Genomic DNA, 20,197 nt, shown 5'->3' on the forward strand with positions numbered 1-20,197 from the left:
GTGCGTGTTTATCAAGGGGGTGTCAAATCAATAAATTACCAAAAAATTAAAACAAAATATTTTAGTTGCACTGGGAAATAATGTAAATAAGTAAACGGAGTAAGATTTGTTTTGGGAAGGGGTTTATTACTTACCAATTTTAGTGGACTTTAGTGGACGATCTGCAAGAAAGGTAAAGATTAAAATCAAGTACATAGGTCTTATGAATATGTATGAGTGTGTTCGTCTCAACCTGAGATATCAGCATTATGTGAATAATATTCTTACATTCGTATATGCTATGATTAGCTCTCAGTAGGGTCATAAAAATGACGCAATATTCTATCATTAAAATATTCTATTACATGCTAAAAGCATGATCCATTGTGGTAATACATTTGCCTTGAGTTTCCGTTCACCCCTACTGTAAATGTTTTAACTCAAGTGATTTCCTTATTCTTTTCTTTTGCCTTCACTATAATAGTATTACCGTTAAATCTCAGAAGCAGCCCTATTATACATCCACATTTTCTCTGCATTCATTCGCACATACATTCCGTCCCTAGCACATTTAGCATTTTGGGGTTTGCTAAACTTCCACAAATAAATTTTCATTAGCGCCGTTTTGTCTAATGAGTTGAACTTTTGCCAACCGAACTGAGCTGTGGAGCTGAGTGGAGCTTAGCTCCCTCCTGAGCTGCTGACCCCAACAGTTGCACCTTTTTGCTCCATAACACATTAACAGATGCCTGACTGCGTGTCAGGCATTTAGTCGCCCCATCCCGTGCGCCCAATGTGTGTCTCCCTTGGCTGGACTTATTAAATGCACTCGAGCGAAACATCAAAGTTGCCTCGATTTGTAGCTGGCTCATTCGCTTCCGCATCCCCGTTCGGGGAGTGCCCTCAGCTGACTCTCAGTTGGCTCTTCATGTTTATTAAATAGTTTCACGTCGTGTGTCTATGGGGGGTGGGGGTGGTGACTGGTGGGCGGTGCTCTATTTGCATGGGGTAGAGTGTGCGGACAGGCAGATCTCTCTTCCGTCCTGGTGCATTGCATTTGTTGCAATTGTGGCATATTTCAATTTTTGCTATTGCTATACCAACAGCAGCAGCTGCAGCTGCAGCAACTGTTTGGCCTCTGTCCTTCCCTTCCATTCATTACGTTGCTGAAGGAGTTTTCCTTTTTCTCGTTTTTTGTTTCTTTTTTGTGCATCTCTTCATCGAGCTTTCTGTGGGGCTGTGTGGCTGCTGCTGTTGCTGCTTTGCCATGGCAGCCTTTGACGCGTTGCTCTCGAAATGAAAACCAAACAAATGTCACGCTGATCCAGGCAACCTCTGCGGCTGCCCCTGCCTGAATGCCACGCCTCCTCGCGCTCTCCCATTTAAAGCACAAATTGCAAATTGCAAAAATTTTGCGCTTTGTCGTTAGAAAAATTGCGTATACGTTGCTACGTGAACGACGTAAAAGCACCTTACGACAATTTACATTTATTGCCAGCCATTTCAACCGCATAAATGGCACTCGACTGGGGGGCGAGCCGACGCCACAAAATGGGTGTGGCCGCTTTCTATTATATTATTAAGCTGACATTGGCCCCGAGCACTTGTTATTGTTGTTATTGCTGCTCTGGCATACACAAACACTTGGCATGAATTATGGTTGCCAGCAGAACAAAATGGCAAACAGATGAGAGAGAGAGAGAGAGAGCGAGAGGGAACGGAGTGAGTGAGAGTGCAGATAAGCCTGTCAACGGGTTGAGAGTTGCCAATTTGTTGCTCCATTGTTTGTTTTGAGGACATTTCAAATATTTTTGGGTAAGCTTCAAGACTGAAACACAATGCTCTAGAGATTTCGTGGAGAAGGGTATGCTATACAACTGATTGGGTTAGACAGCAGATGTTAAAATAAGTGTTACTTCTATATACCGTTAACTTGAAATGCTTGAAAGTGGCTGGCACAAACTGTGCTGACGATATTCCAAATGAAGCTACTTGTGTTTTCAGTAAAGTCTACAGCTCACATATGCTGAGAGAAAGAGTTTTGTAATATTGCAATTAGCTTCATTAATGGCTTAATAGTTCTTTCTATACAATGAGATATGCTTGGTCTAAGCTCAATCTGAATCATCAATCTTATTGAACTTGTATTACTATTACTAATCCTCAATGAAATGTATATTAGATTCTTTTCTATTAACTTCATTGCTTGTCTTCTATCTCTTCTGCTTCTCTTCTATCTCAACCCTGATTCTCTATCATAATCATGTAACATTATTATATATTATTATTGTTTCCTCTAGCCAATTATATCTAGTCTCAGCATCAGCTCTATTCCTCCTCATAGAGCATTTGCCAGTCAACTGAACTTGGTTCCTTCTCCATGCTTTGCGCTTTTCACAGCGCTCGCCTTGAAGACATTAACCCAACTCAGTTTTCGCATAATGAATTTTGAACGAGGCGACGAGACAAAATTTATGAGCTTTACAAATCATTTCAGCCAACGAGAAAATTTCTGTTGCAATGCGGGCTACACGAAAAGCTGTTAATTATTGTGTAGCCTATTAACAAAGGCAGGATATCAAGGATATCACCAGGCTAATGGCTCAGCCCATCTCTCTCACTCTCTTATTCCTCACTCTCTGCCTCTCTGTCTCTCGTAGTGTAAATGGCCCGCATATGCGTTACATTTAAGAGACATTTGCACTCGACACTTTTGGCGCAACAATTTGCGAACTGTTGCAGCAAAGTTTTGTGGCCACCAAGCCTCACGGGTTTCTCTCTCTCTCTCTCTCCCTCTCTCTGTCTCTTCTATATCTAGCTGTATCTCTAACTCTTTCTGTTGGCTTTTTAGGCTGGACCGCCTGGCGCCATTTAGAAGGCACATTAATCAATTTAGCCGTCAGCAACAGCAAGAGCAGCATCAGCAGGAGCTGTAGGAGCAGCAGGAGCTGTAATGGCAGCCAAGCGAAACCGAAAGCTGCCTCCATGTAAATTATAAGTCCGTTTTGCTGTCCGGCTAAAATTCAGACTCTAGTCCTGCTCTGCACTCGAGAATTCTTGCTGTTCACATCTCACTCTCTCTCCCTCTCTCTCTCTCTCTCTCTCTTCCTACGTTTTCCTCTCGGTGCCTCTCTTTTTTCTTTGTGTTTTTGTGCATGTTTGGCGCCAGTTTAAAAACTTAATTAAAAGCATAACAAAGCAAAAGCTGAGCCAAAAAAAGAAAAATACTTAAACTTGACGCTCAACCCACAGCATTCTCTGCTTTTTCGGCGCTCAACTAAAAGATTTAAGAAACGTTTTCATCCACACACACACACACCCATACACATGTTTGGCATTTAGATGCAATTAAAGTGAAACATGAAAATGGAAATGAAATAAAACATAAAAACTTTTATATCTATGTGTGTATATAGTAAAAACTAAACAGTTATTGTTAGTTGTTGGGTCTAGAGCTTGTGTCATTGCAGCTTTTGTGCATTTGAAATTTAATTAACACTCAAACAAGCACACACACACACAGCATTATAGTGCAAGTGACAGCGTGGCAAAAAAGAAACTAATAAAAACTCATTTCAAAGAGTTTTTGATGAGGCGCACGTTGCAAGCGCTGGACGTTGGATCAACAAGCAACAGCAGCTGCAGCAGCAGCCCAGAAGATTGAAGTTAAAGGCGCGCTGGCTGAGGCCCCACTGCCGCAGGCTGTGTATAGCTTCCGCTGTGATACCAGCTCTGGCTTTGCTGCTAATTCAGCGCCTGTTGCTATTGTCAGTGATAGAGAAAAAAACTGGAATGCAGAAGGACATGCAGCAGTGGCACTGGCAACAGGATGCGGCCAGCTGGGATGCTTTTGTCTCAGCCCAGTTGCAATATACTCTTTGGACTCTTCTCTCGCTGCTGTTGCCGTTGTTGTTGTTGTTGTTGCTCTTCCTCTTCTACAAGTTTTGCTCTAATGAATGTCAACTTGGTCCGCCACGCAAAAGTTTCGTTGCTCCGGCTGCAGCTGCCGGCATTTTTCGCATTCGAAATTAATCAGCCAAAAGTTGCGGTTTGTTGGTCAAGTTTTATGGCCAATTATGATGGCGATTTAGCCAGCATCGCTATTTATATAAATGTATAAAGCGCGCTTTAATTAAATGACATATTTCGCTGTTATGGACAAAAATAAAAGCCAAGGATGTAGCGAGAGACAGATAGAGAGAGATTGAGAGAGAGACAGAGCAATAAAAATCAATTGAAAGGACAAATTGACATAGAATTGACTCTATGACTTTATTCTAAGCACATTGTCTAAGCAGCTTATAATAACTTATTGGGAATATAATCTGTATGATTCACTTATTGAGTTCACTTATTACAGCTAAGCGCAGAGTAATGCTTCTCAAACTGTGTTCCGAAAAAGTATAAATATATTCTTTCAAATTAATTTCATTTTTTGGTCACAACTTTCATCTCCTTCCTTTCCACTTCCTGAAAAGAGTAGATATTAAAGCCAGCAAACTTTATTCAACAGTTAATAGAATTAAAGACCAAGTAAAGCACGTGAAACTCGTGACACAAATTCAAATCAGCCAAGGCAATGCTAAGCGAACGCATTTAAGCACATTCTATTAACGTAGTTATGCGAATCCGTCAACAAGTTCTTCTTTACTTTACCCAAAGAATTCGAAGCGAGGAAAATTTGTCAGCTTGTCATGCGCCACGCCCGCCTCACTAGTCCACTCCTTGCCCACTAGCCGTCAGCTGTTGAAAATTAAATGGACTTTCATTATTTATACGCTGTGATTTTCAAACAGACAGAAAGCAAACTGTCGTTGCCCACAGCCAACGTGCCCCTATCCCTTTCTCTCCCTCTCTCTCTATCAGTTATTCCCTCTCGTTCTCTCTCTATCGCTTGCTGTCATGTTGTCTGTTAGCTGGTCCAAATATTTGCAGCTCTGAACGTTTTCCATTGGACTTTTATGAACGATTTTTGACGATTTCGATTTTACCGAGTCAATATTTACATATTGCCAGTCAGTGGATCCTCCGCCCACTCCGCCCAGCCACCGCCCGCACCACTTGTCGTGCTGACTCGTACGTTTTGCTCACAGTTTATTGGATGTGCAGTTAACCAAATATAAATCGCATATCGGATTCTCAATGCTCGCATAGCGCATAAGCCGCTTAGCTCGAAAATTACTCATACGCCTAGTTGAAATTTCGAATATATTTTCACCCACTTTGTATACCCTGTAGTTAAGTGTGAAGTTTAGATAGAGGTTTGACTTAGATGTAAATAGTTGATGAATTTTAAGCGGAATGAATGGATAAGCATATATGTTTATTCATTGTAATTTAATAACTACTGGTCGACATGGATTGCCTCAGGATTTAGGAAGTTATAAAACTATTTTTATTGCAGCTCAAGTTAAATTGAAGCAATTAAAAAGCGATAAATATCATATTTTAATATATATAAAAATGTAGCTCTATTTTCAGATTTAAATAAATTTGAATGAATATTTTATATTTATTTAAACTCAAGCTGAAGGCTCTAGTAGTCAGTGCTTTCAATTTCAATTATTTCTAGCTACTGAATAATTCATTATCTTCAATTTTAAACCAAAAGTCAAACACTGTAGAGTATTTTTCAGTCTATCATGCGTAGGACTTACACAGCTAGCTCGTATATATTTAGGTCTATTGAAGTAAATAACGATATTATATGACTACATATATATGTAAATAAACTCATTCATTTCATTCTCTCTTCTATATATACTGAGCGCATAATTTATTAAAGGGTATCTCAGCTCTCCAGACTTACTTTCTCCCATATACATATTATTCACCATAACATTGCCAACTGCCGCTAAGTGCTGAGCCAGTTTGACCCAAATTGCCAGGCAACATCTTCAGCTTCAGCTTTAGCTCTGGCTGCAGTTGGAGCCTCATAAGCCGCTGTTGCTCTCCTTTTTCCGGTTTTTATTATTTGCCAGTGCACTGTCATTTTCAATTTGGCTAATCGACACACTCGTCGCTGCTTGGCCCACATTCGTTGGCTTGGTCTACAATTGTTTTTCCAAAATAGCCACGTGATTTGGCCAACTGTCAGCGAGTTGGCCAACTGCTGCTGCCTGTGACCCACATTGAAATCACTAAAGCCACATTCAAAAGTAGGGGTAAGCCAAATAAACACCGCATTCACACATACACTAACCCGAGAAAAACAAGCAGCAGCAACTGCTTAGCTGCTGCCAAAAACCCAAATTTTGAGGCCAGTTTGTGGTTTGGCTTGATACAAAGGCCTCTCGAATTAATTGAAAAGTGAGAGCCGAGGCCGAAGCCAAACAAACTGAAAATTTCGCGCTGCCAATGTAAGCAACAATTTCAGGTTGGTTTTTTATGTAACTATTGAAACATGGCTAAAAAGGGTGGCTTTGATTTACTGTTAGAATATGTGTGCAACGAGTAGTTGGAAAAGAGAAACGACAGAATTTATAATGTAGCAATGGACTTGTGTTCATGGTGTTAAATCTGAGTGGCATAGTTTCAACACTTGACAAAGAAAACAGAGCAACAGTATATATAGATTTATTACATATAGACTATTTACTACGTTGAGCTGACTTCTATGTGATTTGAACTCTTTTAGAGCTTTCATACTTCAATTTTATTGAATATGTATTGCATCGAATTGATGTAAAATTTTTGGACTTTTCTAAGACATAATCCGAAATCTCGAATACTATTTAGAAATTTATCAATATCTATGATAAATTGTTGTTAAACAGCTGTTTCACTTCTTGATAATATAATATTGCAATAGTCAATAGGATTTTCTGTAAAATTTATGAAATATTTCATAGAAATATGTCTTTTAAATGAAAAATTTTAATGCAATGCAATGCTCAAAGTCGTGAATGGTTCCTGGTGCTGGAAATCCTAGAGGCGAATCCGAGGCTGCCATTATAACATAAACAATTCATTATTTTTAAACAACTCAAACCATATTTGTTTATTAATTTCTGCCTCTTATCTAGACAGCCAATTCCATAGACACCGGCCTGCAGGGTATCTGCTAGCTGTGCAATAATTTCTCCTACTCTTTTTCAACATTCGTGAAAGGTTGTGGACCTTCTCGACGACTGCAGCTGGTTGGATTATTCAAAAAAAGCCAACGCGCTGCAATTTGTGCGCTGCCTACTTTGCGGTGTCTGACTTAGATAACTGCACGTAATTAAATTTGTATGTGTGTGTGTGTGTAGGCGGGTGAGTACATGTGTGTCTGTGTCTGGCTGTGTGTTAGCAACTCAATCGCCCCATTTCAATTGAAAAGTAGCACAAGGCTCGCAACATTTCACAACTAATTCGACGCGCAGCCAATTTGAAGCCAATTGCAGCAAAAAAAAAAAAAGAAACTAACTAGAGGAAAGAAAAGTTTTTTGCGAACAACTCGACAACTATGTAAGTGAGTGGCAACAACAACAGCAACAATAACTGCAAATGCAACTGCAACTGCAACAGCAGCAATATTGCTGCCACATTGAAATTGAATTATTTGTTGTTGTTGTTGTTGTTGCTGACTGAAATTGCGCTGCAAAATGCGCTTATAAAACGGAACAACAACAGCAGCAACAACGACAGCAAACAACACTTCAACAGCTTTTGTTGAGCTGCGCACATACACACTCACACGCGTGTGTGTGTGGATGCCATAGCTTGTTAGAAGGGCCGTCGCTTCGTGCATATTTCAAAACTAACAATTCCCCATTTGCTGCTGCCGTTGTTGCCTCTCGCTGACGTCGCTTTTGTGCGCCGCTGGTCGAAAAAGCTGTCAAAAAAAAGCTAAAGACTATTTTTTTTCGCTTTCTGAGTGTGTGTGTGTGTGTTTGGCCACTGAAATTGATTACCGATAACGCCAAAAAGGATAATGGACTTTTGTTGCAACAGCTGCAAAAAAACGCGGCCGAAAAGAATGGACGTAAAAGGCAAAAGCTGGATGGAAATTATGGGGTGTGCGGAGCAAAGATCGAACAGAGGCGAAAAATCAAAGAATCCAAAACGGAATGCAGCCACACAGCGTTAACTCTGCGGCCATATGGAGCGTAAAAGGGAAAGGCGATTATGGTTAGCAGCTTCACTGTATGAGAAGCGCATAGAGAGCTGCAACAGCTGCAGCGTTTCTCGTAGAAGAAAAAAAAATGAAATATAAATTTGAATGTGAACTAGATACAAATTGAGTTTGCTCTTGCGTGCTGCATTCGAGAATATTTGAATACCTTGAAAGCCATTTTATGAATACGGAATAAGCCAAGTAAACTTCATCTTTAATCTGAAAGTTTTTAGAGCAAAGTTCTGAAAGGTTTTCAATTGACTGAATAACTTTATTCTGGATTGCCCTATAGTTCAATCGTCTATAGGTCTTTAACAGCATTTCGTGAGAAGCACATAGAAAGGAACGCAATTGAACTGCGCTTTCAGTCATGATGGGAGTCTAACTAACATTTGTTTACAAAAGTTCTCAAATATTTTGTAGCTCAGTCTCTCTGCCTATCAGCTAAACCTTTAAGCTGTAAGCTTTAAGAGCAAAGTTTTTAAAGCCTTTCAATTGACTGACTGTCTGTTCAATCTATTATCCTTTCAGCTATACATGTGCTTCGATTGTGCATGAAGAGTGCTCAGAGAGGCGCTGCAGTTTTCAAAAGAAATTCAATGCAAGCTACGAGAGAACTAGAGACATTTAGAACTTTGCTTGGCTGTGGAAGAAGTATCGCAAAAGCCGAGTAGAAAACTTCTGAATGCTTTAAAAGTTGGTCTGGCACACTGAATGATTGCCTGATCACATCCATGCACATTCAATTCTAGGCATCTCTTTTTCTTCTCCTCATATAGGCTACCAAGCTCTTTGCCCAATTCACTCTTGCAATCCCTGGCATTCACTGGTCCTTTTTATCACATTAAATACATTTGGTCAGCTGAAGTGAACAATTTGCTCGAGTTATTTGTGTAAAATGTGTAAATGGGTAAAAAGCACAACGATTTATCGTGTCAAAAGGGAAATGGTTTGCGTTCGGGGGTTTCAGAGTTCGGAGTTGAGCATGTTGGGGCTACATTATTTGCATAGCTCATAATTATGGCCCGCAGCGGGCAGGAAGCAGTGTATCACATGTGTGTGTGCGTGTGTGTGTGTGAGGGTGTGTTCGGGGGCAACAACATTCGGTGGATGCTTCACTGACCACGGGCCAACGGCCACGGCAAAAGATTTTTCCTGCATTATCTGCCAAAGCAAACACAAAAGGCGGTGGGAGACAGAGTTTTTGGCAATTTGTAACATTTTGCTCATTACACACACAATGGAGCGACGTATGTGTGTGAGAGCTTCCGTTTGCATAAAAATGGCGCCGACTAAGGCGAACAAAATAAAGTAAAATAAAATGGAAAATGGAATAAAAAACAGGAAAGAATATCTAATAAAACATGTTTAAAAAACGAAGAGTAGACAAGTGAAGTGGCATTAAGTAAGAGTCCATGTATGTGTAGTTGTGTGTGTTTGTGTGAGTGTGTAGATGGTGGTAACTGCAAAAACACACAGAGCGTGTTTAACGAGCCATTTGCCGTTTTTGGCGCTGAACCTGCTAATTGAATTAGAGGCGCTGCAGGATGTAGAATGTGAGCAGCAGCAGAAAGGAGCAGGAGTTGTAGCAGGAGCAGCAGCAGAAAGGAGCTGAAACAGTCGCAGTTCAGGCAGCACGAGCAACAAAGCTGCGGGCGGCGGTTGGCCACTAAACGCTTCGGCATGCCGCATGCCATGGGGCTTAGAGTTTTGCCCGCAGGATTCAATTAAGTGTAAGTGCGCCCACACACACACACACACACATATACACATCACACATTCACACACCCACTCAAACACACCCGAGCAGCATATCAAAGGCGATAATAAATTCAAGTGTGAGTCTTTAGCTGCCACTTGTGCTGCGTTGCGTCTAATGAGCAACTTGGCTAAGATAGCAAAACTTGTCCTCAACGCTCAACAAATAGAGCCAAAGAGCTAAAGCTCCTTGACTGCGCCACTTGCAACAACAAGTTGGCAAGCGAACTGTGGCCATAAAACTGCGAACGTTCTGCAAATTGGCCAAGCAAAAAGCACAAATGATTGAAGCATAAAAGAAGTTGATGGGTTATTCGACTGACATAACTACGAGGAAGCAATATGATTATAATATATTTTATTGGAAATTACAATAAAAATAAGTAATCAAATTAAAGAAAATAGGTGTGCTCTAGTCGGGAGTGCATGCATGACTAGCAAATACTCTGTATCTTAACATACTTTAAATGTTATGTCATGCCTTCGCCGCCTGTTATATATATTTTCCGTTTTAAATGACAATATTCCAAATTCTAATCACAATTGATTAAACAAATTAAATTCTTTACACATTAATAATAAAAGTTCCACCATTCCAAACCTCTCATAATATGTTTACAACAAATTTTGTAATCAAGCTATTAATTTTTATTCCAAAATCAATTTTAGGCATACAAAACAGCTCTAAACACATTTTGATTGAAGCTACAACAAATTAATGGATATAAAAGACGTCAAAATGACGGATATTTTTAGTAAAGAGCGTGGACTATAAGTAGCTGGCACACGCACATACACACACTCTCACACACCCACACACACACGCACACACACACCCATACACACTGTCACTGTCACTGTCACTGTCATTGGCTGTCAACTGTGACTCGACTGTCATTCATCATTGATAAAAAATCAATGTGAAACGCCTCCCTCCACACGACATATGTAGTGCCACGCCCCAGTGTATCAATTGTCGTTTATTTTTACATTTTATTGTTTATTATGTGCCACTGTGCGTGTAGCTGGACATTTCAGCCGGCGGCTGAACAAAATTCAGCTGAAATGCAATTAAATTCAATGAAATTACTCGCACTGCATTCAAGTTTTAATTAGTTATTAGGAATGTTGGTAATCGAATGATTTATTTCAGTTAATGCCAACTGCAATTGCCAAATGCCAACTCTGATTTTAATTTCTGTTTCAGTTGCAGCATTGCAACATTTTTGCTTTCGAACAAAAAAGCAAAAAAAAAAAGAAAGTTTTTTCATCATCTGTTTGAATGGAATTTATCAACGAAAAAGTCACATAATGGAAAATTGAAAATTGTTTGGCCAAGCAAACTGCTCAACAGGAGCTTGGCCAGAAAATTGAGGCTATTTCATTATTAAATTCCAAAAGTGCTTCAAGGCGCCGGCACAGTGACCCGTATCATGAGAGAAGAGAAATTGGTCGGTAGGGGGGAATGGGCTTAAGCAGGGGCCGGGTGCAGAGCGGGGTAAACTGACATTTGGCTTTGGCTCGTTGACTTTTTCGTCAAAAGCTGAAAATCTACTACAAGAGAACTTTTAGGGAATGAACAACTAACAGATACGCCGTATATTGCAGTGTTTATATTTGTGTGAAGATAAAGATGTTAGAGTAGTCGAACATGTACAATAGATTGTAGATATGAGTCGATATTTTGATTATATAATTTTAGTTCTCAAACATCATTAAATCTGGTCAATAATTCTTTCTAAAGCTCTTTGAGTCAAGTCTAGAGTTCAGCTTCATTTTCAGCTAATTCTTTAATTCTCTTCAGCTCTTGAAGCATTTCGGTAGTTCTTGTATCATGTATCATATATCTAAGGGCTAACAATTGTTGACACCTTCAGCTCTATAATCAACTCGCTCATCATCATCAATCTAGCCTATCTACTACGCTATATCATTCTAACTTTCATATTAATATAGAGCTCATTTCATCACAGCCAAAGTCTACATTCCATACTCTACTTTTTTTTAACATTCGTAAACTCTTCTCACATTCCCATATACCCCATTTCGAAAATGTTTGCCAGCAAGAGTACAAGTAAAATAAAAACACTGTGAAAAAGTGAGTTGAAACCAATCAGCGTAAAAATTGTTGTCGACCCACAACAGCAGCAAAAGGACACACGCAGCTCACACGTGTGACTCCCACTCTCTGTGTATGTGTGCGTGTGTGTGTGTGTGGGAGCGAGTGCCATGGTCTGCTTTGTTCAATTTCTGTAAATTGAGTCGTAATTCTGTGCAGTGTCTTGGCTCACGCTTCAGGCTTTTCAATGGGCGTCAAGTGCATTGAGGCGGATTTGAAATAAAAATGGAATTGCCAAAGATATAAATAAAAATATAAAAATATATTACAAGATTCGTATATCCCTTATATATTATAGGAGAGCAGCAAAAGTGCATTAATTTTAATGCAGAGCTTGTCTAAGTTGGAGCTGGGCTAACAACTTGTCGCAGCACGTGGCGTATGCGTAATTTTATTTACACTGCCTAGCACACTCGAGGGCGGCACCAACACAATGTAAACAACAAAGATGTGTGCGAGAGGCCGAGGAGCAGGCAGCAACAGTGTGACGTGAACTGCGACAGTGGAGCAAAAGTCTCGAGGCAAGGCACAAATCTTCTATGGAAAATTGCGCCTGCGCCGCTGTGGAAAACTGTTACCAGTATTTTCGCTGCTGCTACGAATGCTAGCGCTGCCGCTGCTGCTGCTGACGCTGCTGTTGCCACAAGCAGCATGCTAGTCACATGCGATGTGGCAGCGTGGCACGAGTTCAGTTTAGTTTTGGCAGCGAACGCTGTGCGACGTTAGCGGCCAATCTCAAAAGACGACGCAGCGCGCGTGTGTGTATGTGTGTGAGAGAGAGTGCGTACACGTATGTATGTGTGTGTAGGCGTGTTGTGCTTAGATGAAAGTGAAACAAGTTAACAGTGGAAGCTGTTTAAAGGCAACCAAAAAAGCTCCAACAAAATAGTAACATAAATGTGCGTGTGTATGTGTGTGTGTGTGTGGCATGCCACACAATGCGCGCTTAAAAAAAATCAATGAAAAAGCGAAAGTGAAAACACGCACACACACAGATAGACGCACACATAAATACATATTTATAAATACATACACAAATACAGATACAGATACAGCGCACAGCTGCTCTAATACGCACGCACAAGGAGCAAACGAGAGCAGGAGCTGAAGCGAGGGGAGTGCGAGCGAGGGAGAGAGAGATAGAGAGAGCGTGCAATTCTGCTAACATTTTTGACGTCACGAAATGCTGCGTGTGTGTGTGTGTGCGCGTCTCTAGCTCGCCTATTCATAAAATTAGCTAAACAAATTAACAGCAGCAACAACACCAACAACAACAACGTGCAGAAGATTATGAATAATAAAATGTGGCAACAAAAAGGTGTTGCATAACCTGCAGGCGCCGTAAACTAAAAAAAATGAAAAAGAAAACATACAGAAAACCTCGTGACTTACATATACAAATGCAGGCAGCTCTCGCTGCATGTCCTTGAACGTTGTGCATCCCATGTGACTGTGTATGTGTGTTCGACTGCGTATGTGTGCGTGTGTGTGCTTTAGTGTTACAGTTAACCCTAGCTAACCGTACTGTGCCTTGCCCCCTTTCGACAATTGGCATTGGCACATTTTGTGGCGTGTTTATCTTTTTGCTTTGGCTTGTGGCATCAACAAGGAATTCCACGGCACGCCACAACTTTGACTACAGCTCAGCAGCGCCAGCATGTGGAAGGCAGCTGCCTCCAACTTGTCTAGCTCGCTAGAGCGTAGACCGTAGAGCTCAAGCTGTTTCATACTTTTATGCATGTTGCACACAAATTTCAAAGAGGGCTACAAAGGGTTATGAAAAAGGCAGATTTGGTTCAGGGCGAGGTCTGTTCAAAGAGTCTCGCAAATGTTGTGCTGAATATCTGCATATATTGTGATAATTATCTGATTTAAGCTCTTCAAAGCAAATCCCATTAGGCTATTAAGCCCTACGGTTAAAATCTACGGTTATCCCATCCTTCACAAATTTACTGAATTTTTTTTATTCAGCTTCTTTTTCGCTGTCGTATTTAATAATATAATACAATCGTAGTTTCGTTCTGTTAGGACTATGTTCAAGTTCGATATTTTTGTTTAGGCAACTATCGAAATCGAGTTGCAATTCACTCGCTTGGTTGGCTGTTATTGTTATTGGCTAAGCATTCCAATTCCGCGAATTTGGGGGCTTAAATAATGTAGAAAAGTTCATACTGACCCAAAAAATTAAATCTAAAAATTAAACAATTTTATATACGTTAGTCGGGCAAATTTAAGTTTAAAAGATTATAAATATATTTGAAATAATATCAATATTATAATTTCATTCTTGAAATTGGCATTTAAGCAACTAAAAGTCAACTATTATTAGCTGACATTTAAGTAATATAAATTCTAATTTTTATAAAAATTAAAGACACAAATCAAATCACCATCAAAATTAGCCAACTATAAATTTTATTCAAAGCAGTTCAGACTTTTATTCAGAGTAATAAAACTTTCCAAAAGAAATCGTATCTTACTAAAACACACACTGAATAAATTTCGCTCGCATCTCTAATTTCATTTAGCATTGAAAGCTTGAGTCTTAAATTTGAAACTAAAATTCAAATGAGACGACTTTAAAACTCATCTCCTCATGTCTGTCTTGTATGACAAACATTGAGATTCAACTAAAAATATCTCCCGTAAAACTTTAAACTTCTTCGAGTCAGATTAGAGAAACTTAAAGCTTACAAAACCGAATTTAAGTTTTTACATAATATTTTACTTTTTGGCAGACTTATATCTTATTATGTATGCATACAATATATAAATATATACCCTTATATCCACACCAATTACACTTTTTGAGTTCGCTTAGCTTGCACAACGCTCTATCGATTGGGTTTTGAAGCACGCTCGTTTCGAAAGGTTCAAAGGTTGCAGCTGCGTGCGTTTTCAGCTACGCTTTTTTTTTTTTTGTTTTGCGTAATTGGGTTGCAACTTGCAACGGCCTTGAACTGTTGTGCAACGAACACGCTGACGCACACACACACACACACATCAACAGCAGCTGCTACGCATGTTCTGGCCAGCAGCTTCTTGCCACTGTAGTTAGCTCTCTATTCTTTTGGGGCAAAAACATCTTAAAGCTTTTTGCCTTGGACACTTGGCTTATTTATGAGCTTTTGCGCCCGACAAACCCTTTGGGGAGGGTGCACGGCTGGTGGGTCGGTTGGACGGCGGAGGGAGGCGGGGCACAGGACCATTAAGCAAATTGCCTCGAAATGCTCAAATACTTTAAATTATTGAAATGTGTAGCCGCAGACTTTGCAGCAAAGCGCAATGGCCCTTTAGCGAGAGCAATGCCAATGCCAATGCCACGCCCCCACTCCCCCACTGCCCCACTGGTTCGCTGCCTTGGCCCTGAGGGCCTCATAAATCTTGCTTAGCGCCTACAATTTTTGCTAGCTGCCCTTTTTATGGTCGCCCTCTTCTAGTTGTTGTTTCATTCTAATATTTGCGGCGGGTCAGAGCCAAAAATTGACTGTGCTAAAGCCCACACACCCAAGCTCCGCCTCTCCTCCTCAACTCTTCCACTAAGAGCCCAAAAGGTTGTTGTATTTAGAGCAACATTTCTTATGTGGCATTTTAATTATTTTAAATGTTGCAAATAGAAACTCAGCAAAACATGAATTCATTTTTTCTTTTTTGCTATCTAATTTACTTTGCTCGTTAGACCCGAACAAAAAGGTTCCAAAAGCAATCAAAATTGTTTACTCAAACGTGGCCCAGTTTTTGTCTATTTTTACTATGCATATATTTATAATAATAAATTGGCCAAAAGATAATTTATGCCTGCATAAATATATATTCATTATTAATCACTTTGAATGCAGGTTCAACGCAGTTGTTGGTCTTTTCACATTGTTATAAAAAAAAAATAATTAATGAGTTCATAAAAGTTTAATCAAGCCTAAAGAAAATAATTAAAAGTCACAAAAAAAAGGGCAGATAAAATTGCTCATTTAAATTATTTGCGGTGCGAGAACAAAAATAAAATTAATTATCGAACAAACATTTTTTTTAATACAGATTAATTGAATGTTAAATAATAATTAAAAATTAAATTTAATGCAAAACGATCGGACATAAAAGAAATAATTATACCATATAAAAATAGAGATGAAATAAGATATACGATAAATAAAAATATTTTCGATTTTAAGTTCATTTCAAATTCAATAAGGAATTTAATTAATTCAGACTTTGGTTTTACTCAATGATAATTTATTAGTTTGGTACTTAATATTTTTATATTTTCTTTTTCACTTCATTAGCTGCTTCGTATTATATTTGTCAGCTACAACTGCTAATATATTCAAATGTTCGCCTAAATCATTGAGGGATGATCATTCTCACAGCCAATCAACCACAAATGTGTTGCTTAAGCAAGATTATGCCAAAGCAGCTGCCACTTTAATGCCTGCCCTGTCCTGCCCTGCCCTGCTCCACTCTCTCTCTTTCCATCTCTCGTTGCCCTTATCTCTCGACGACAAACATAAATAATTTACATAACACCAACAACGATGACAAAAATAACCGAAAAATGTTTGCACAATATGCATAAATACATTAAAATTGTAAATAAATGAACAAAATTAAATTTGCGGGTGTTTGTTGGCATTTTTTGGTGTAGGCCAGAGAGTATAATCAAATATGCATATGAATGGTAAAGCTTTGGCCAGCAATGAAATGTGCAAAGGCTAAATAAATAACGAGTGCAATTACAATAAATATAGCTACTACACAAATAGCTGTATCAATAACTATATATGTATCTGTATCTGTGTGTGTATCTGTGTCTGTATTTGTATCTGCATTTGCATCTGCTTCTGTATTAATAACAAGTTTATCAACTATTGCAGTGAGAATACAATAAGTGAAGTTATCGATATACATAAAAGCAGTGATAAACAACAACAATAAACAACAACTTTCGGTGGCCGGCTTAACCATGCGCCACTAGGCGTATACGTAATTATTGTTAAGTGCTTCGCATGGCAAAATGAGTAAGTAAATTGTGCAGTAATCTCAAATTATATATTGCAGCTTTAGGTAGCTCAATAGCTGAGCCATAGCACTCCTCAAGTGCCTAATTGGAAATGGCTGCTGCTCAATTAATACCTAATTCGATTAAGATTATAAATCAATATTGCGTATACGCAATCGCATGCAAAATTGGCATTAGAACATGGTTAGCCCCAATTGTTCGAGAACAGTTTTTGTCTAAAGTTTACCACAAATATCATTACAAATCAATTTACTTAAATGCTTTTGAGTGAGATATAAGACTACTCAACTAGTAGTTACCCTGTAGAAAAGCTCATTTTATATAATTGCAAGCATCTGTTATTTATATGAGGCATTGTTGATACAGAGTTTTACATTTATTTAATCTCTTTGAATTCTTAAGTATTTTTCTGGACTATTTCAGCATATCTTGTCTTATAAATAAACTAATTATGCTCGGCAAAAACATTTTACTGACTTACCTCTTCTTCCAGAACTTTGATATATCGCATTTCAAAAGTTTAGCTGAAAATAGATATAAATCGAAACATTTTCTATTAGTATAGTTAGAGATAATTTTGCAGTAAATACAGAAATACAAAAGAAGACTTTGATTACCTCTAAAATATCAGTTAAGACCTAATATCCTTTCAAAAAAAATTCTCTGAAAATCACTTGCAAGATCGAAGCTTGAATTATTAATCAGCATTTATCGATTATTAATACTAAAATTATATTTATCTTTACATTAGATTACACCTCAGATCATTATAAACACACAAATATTTTTGTGTCCTTTGAACTGACTCCTGCATGACTCCTTATTAATTTAATATGCCCAACTCTTAGTCATTTAAATTGTGTACAGGGAATCACATGGAGCTACAACTAAGCGCATTAGACTTAAATACTTGACAGGCAACAAGAAACCAGAGCTGGAGCAGCAACAGCATCAGCATGAGCAGCAGCAGCAGCAGAACCTGAAGTAGCAGCAACAACTCAAGCAAAACAAAAGTTGAAATGCTGCTTCAAAATGTTGCAAGTAGCAGATTGAGATAGAGCAAGATAGCTATAGAGAGAGAGTGAGAGAGAGAGAGGAGGAGAGAGAGAGAGAGACATTGTAGAGTTGCTGTGGGGGTTGGCAAATAAATGCCTGCTGGCAGAGCTTTTGCCTGTCATGGCTGTCAGTTGGGCAATATGCAGGGCTTTTCATTGATACGCCTGTCTGGCGCTCAATGTTTATTGCATATCAATTAGACAGAAGGCCCTGAGCATCCAACAGCTTCAAATGGCCCCAATTTGTGGCAGCTGCAGGCATTCCAGCTGCCGAGTAGTGGGAGGGTCAGGGATCGAAAAACGAGCACAAAACATGCCAAAGGATTCAAGGATGTGTGCGAGTGCTACTACGACTCTCGCTCTCTCTCTCTCTTTCTCTCTCGGCGACTCTCGCCCTATGTGTTGTATGTGACCTGTCAAAATCCACTTGAGCGCAACATAATTTCCACGCTAAATGAGTTCAAGCAGCAGCCGCCTCTGGCCAAACACAGCCACACCACGCCCACTGACAGATGCCCTTTTACTAACACTTCGTGTTCTTCTTCTTCTTCTTCGACTACTACTTCTACTTCTTCGTGTTCAGCTCGCACGTGTGCGCAATTAAAAATGCAGCTTGTGGTTGTCGGCCAAAGTTGCCTTTCACACTTACACACAAAACGACTTGGCTGTGTCTCTGCTCCAGTGACACAAAAAGCCAGCAGGCTGCAGCTGTCGCTGCAGACGGACGGGGCATGTGGCATGCCGCACACACACACAGCTGTTTTAGCTGCGAACTCTGCAAAAGCATTCATTTCGAGCACAAATTTTGCTGTTTTCGTAATTAAATTAATGCCCGGTCTGGCAAATTGCATTGCATTCGGCATCACGCGGCGTATACGCAATTTGTTTTCTCTTCTCTTCTTTTGAAAAGTGTAAAAGACAGAAATCAACGACAATGTGCCACAACAAATGGCACAAAGTAACAGCAGCAGCAACAGCAACAACAACAAAGACAATATAATTAAGAACAGTGTATGATATACTATAAGATAACCTGTAAATTATTAGATACTTTTCGATTTCTTCTTTGTTAATTACAAATCTTTTATCTCATATATCTATCCAGTGCCAAAATTTCAGAATTCAGAAAACAACTTCTATAAATTATTTAAAATTTATCAACAAATTATGTTTTTATACCCTGAACCCATTGAAAATGGGAAATCAGGGTATAATGGTTTTGTGAAAAGTATGTAACAGGCAGAAGGAATCATCGCAGACCCCATAAAGTATATATATTCTTGATCAGCACGACGAGCTGAGTCGATATAGCCCTGTCCGTCTGTCCGTCCGTCCGTATGAGCAAAAGGATCTCAGAAGATATAAGAGCTAGAGAGCTGAAATTTGGCATGCATACTCGTGTATACCATAGGCAGTACAAGTTTGCTTTATTTTTTCGATAACTCGTCCGATAACTTTTTTATCGAGAATAATCGAAAAATCGACATTGTTTTTTCAGCTTAATTTGAACATTTTTAGACCTGGAGACTTCAAATTTGCGTTGTATATAAAGTTAGTAGATACAAAGATTTTGTAATTTACAGATTTTGGATACCACGCCCCCTTCGCCCCAAATTTGTAAAAAACGCATTTCAAGTACTAGAGACTTGTGCTTTGGAATGGACACACATTTTAGCTACATGATTACGCTCTAAAAGTTTTATTAGGATCGTATGTCTACAAAAGAAATTATTCAACAAATAAATTCTCACACTGCAGTGCAGCCCAAGCGCAGCCGCTGCTAGCTGCGCAGTTTGCAGAGCGCGTGCTTATACGTGCATGTGTATGTATGTGTGCATAATAGAAGTCCAGAATGATTAGAATATCAGTTTGGAGGGTTCAGGGTATCTCCTAGTCGAGCAGTCTCGACTGGAGCCTTCTTACTTGTTTAATTTAGCTCTAGGTTTACCTTTAAATAAATTACAGTTATCATATCAAATGCCTACTGTATGCCCTTGCATAATAAGTACAGGGTATTTTTGCATATAAATAAATATATATATATATATATATATATATATATATATATATATATATATATATATATATATATATATATATATATATATATATATGTGGGATTCGTAAAAATTGCAACACCCCTGGCAGATGAACCGCAGGGAATCGGAGTAAAC

The 20,197-nt window shown here is 39.0% G+C and overlaps 1 protein-coding gene and 1 long non-coding RNA gene across 8 annotated transcripts in view; one reads left to right on the top strand and one right to left on the bottom strand.

Annotated features, from left to right (window-relative positions):
- Window positions 1-4,735: 4,735 nt before the first annotated feature.
- The window catches only part of LOC149268963 (uncharacterized), a 49,443-nt gene continuing 33,981 nt past the window's right edge, over window positions 4,736-20,197 (bottom strand). The window contains exons 3-4 of the long non-coding RNA XR_016269851.1: window positions 17,450-17,492; window positions 4,736-5,211 (exon numbers count right to left, since the gene is read on the bottom strand). This is a non-coding gene — a long non-coding RNA (uncharacterized LOC149268963). The remainder of the gene's footprint in view (window positions 5,212-17,449; window positions 17,493-20,197) is intronic.
- The window catches only part of LOC108612730 (uncharacterized), a 57,147-nt gene continuing 49,563 nt past the window's right edge, over window positions 12,614-20,197 (top strand). The window contains exons 1-2 of one of the 7 annotated variants that reach the window (XM_018005701.2): window positions 12,614-12,744; window positions 16,823-16,966. In XM_018005701.2, coding sequence (XP_017861190.1) covers window positions 16,963-16,966 — 4 coding nt within the window. In that variant the 5' untranslated portion in view covers window positions 12,614-12,744; window positions 16,823-16,962. Of the gene's footprint in view, window positions 12,854-16,822; window positions 16,967-20,197 lie in introns of all 7 variants that reach the window. The other 6 variants (XM_089467581.1, XM_089467580.1, XM_089467582.1 and 3 more) reach the window with 6 other exon arrangements.

This window comes from Drosophila arizonae, chromosome 4, assembly GCF_054131065.1.
Source record: "Drosophila arizonae isolate 15081-1271.41 chromosome 4, UAZ_ARI_1.0, whole genome shotgun sequence".
NCBI classification, from domain to species: Eukaryota; Metazoa; Arthropoda; class Insecta; order Diptera; family Drosophilidae; genus Drosophila; species Drosophila arizonae.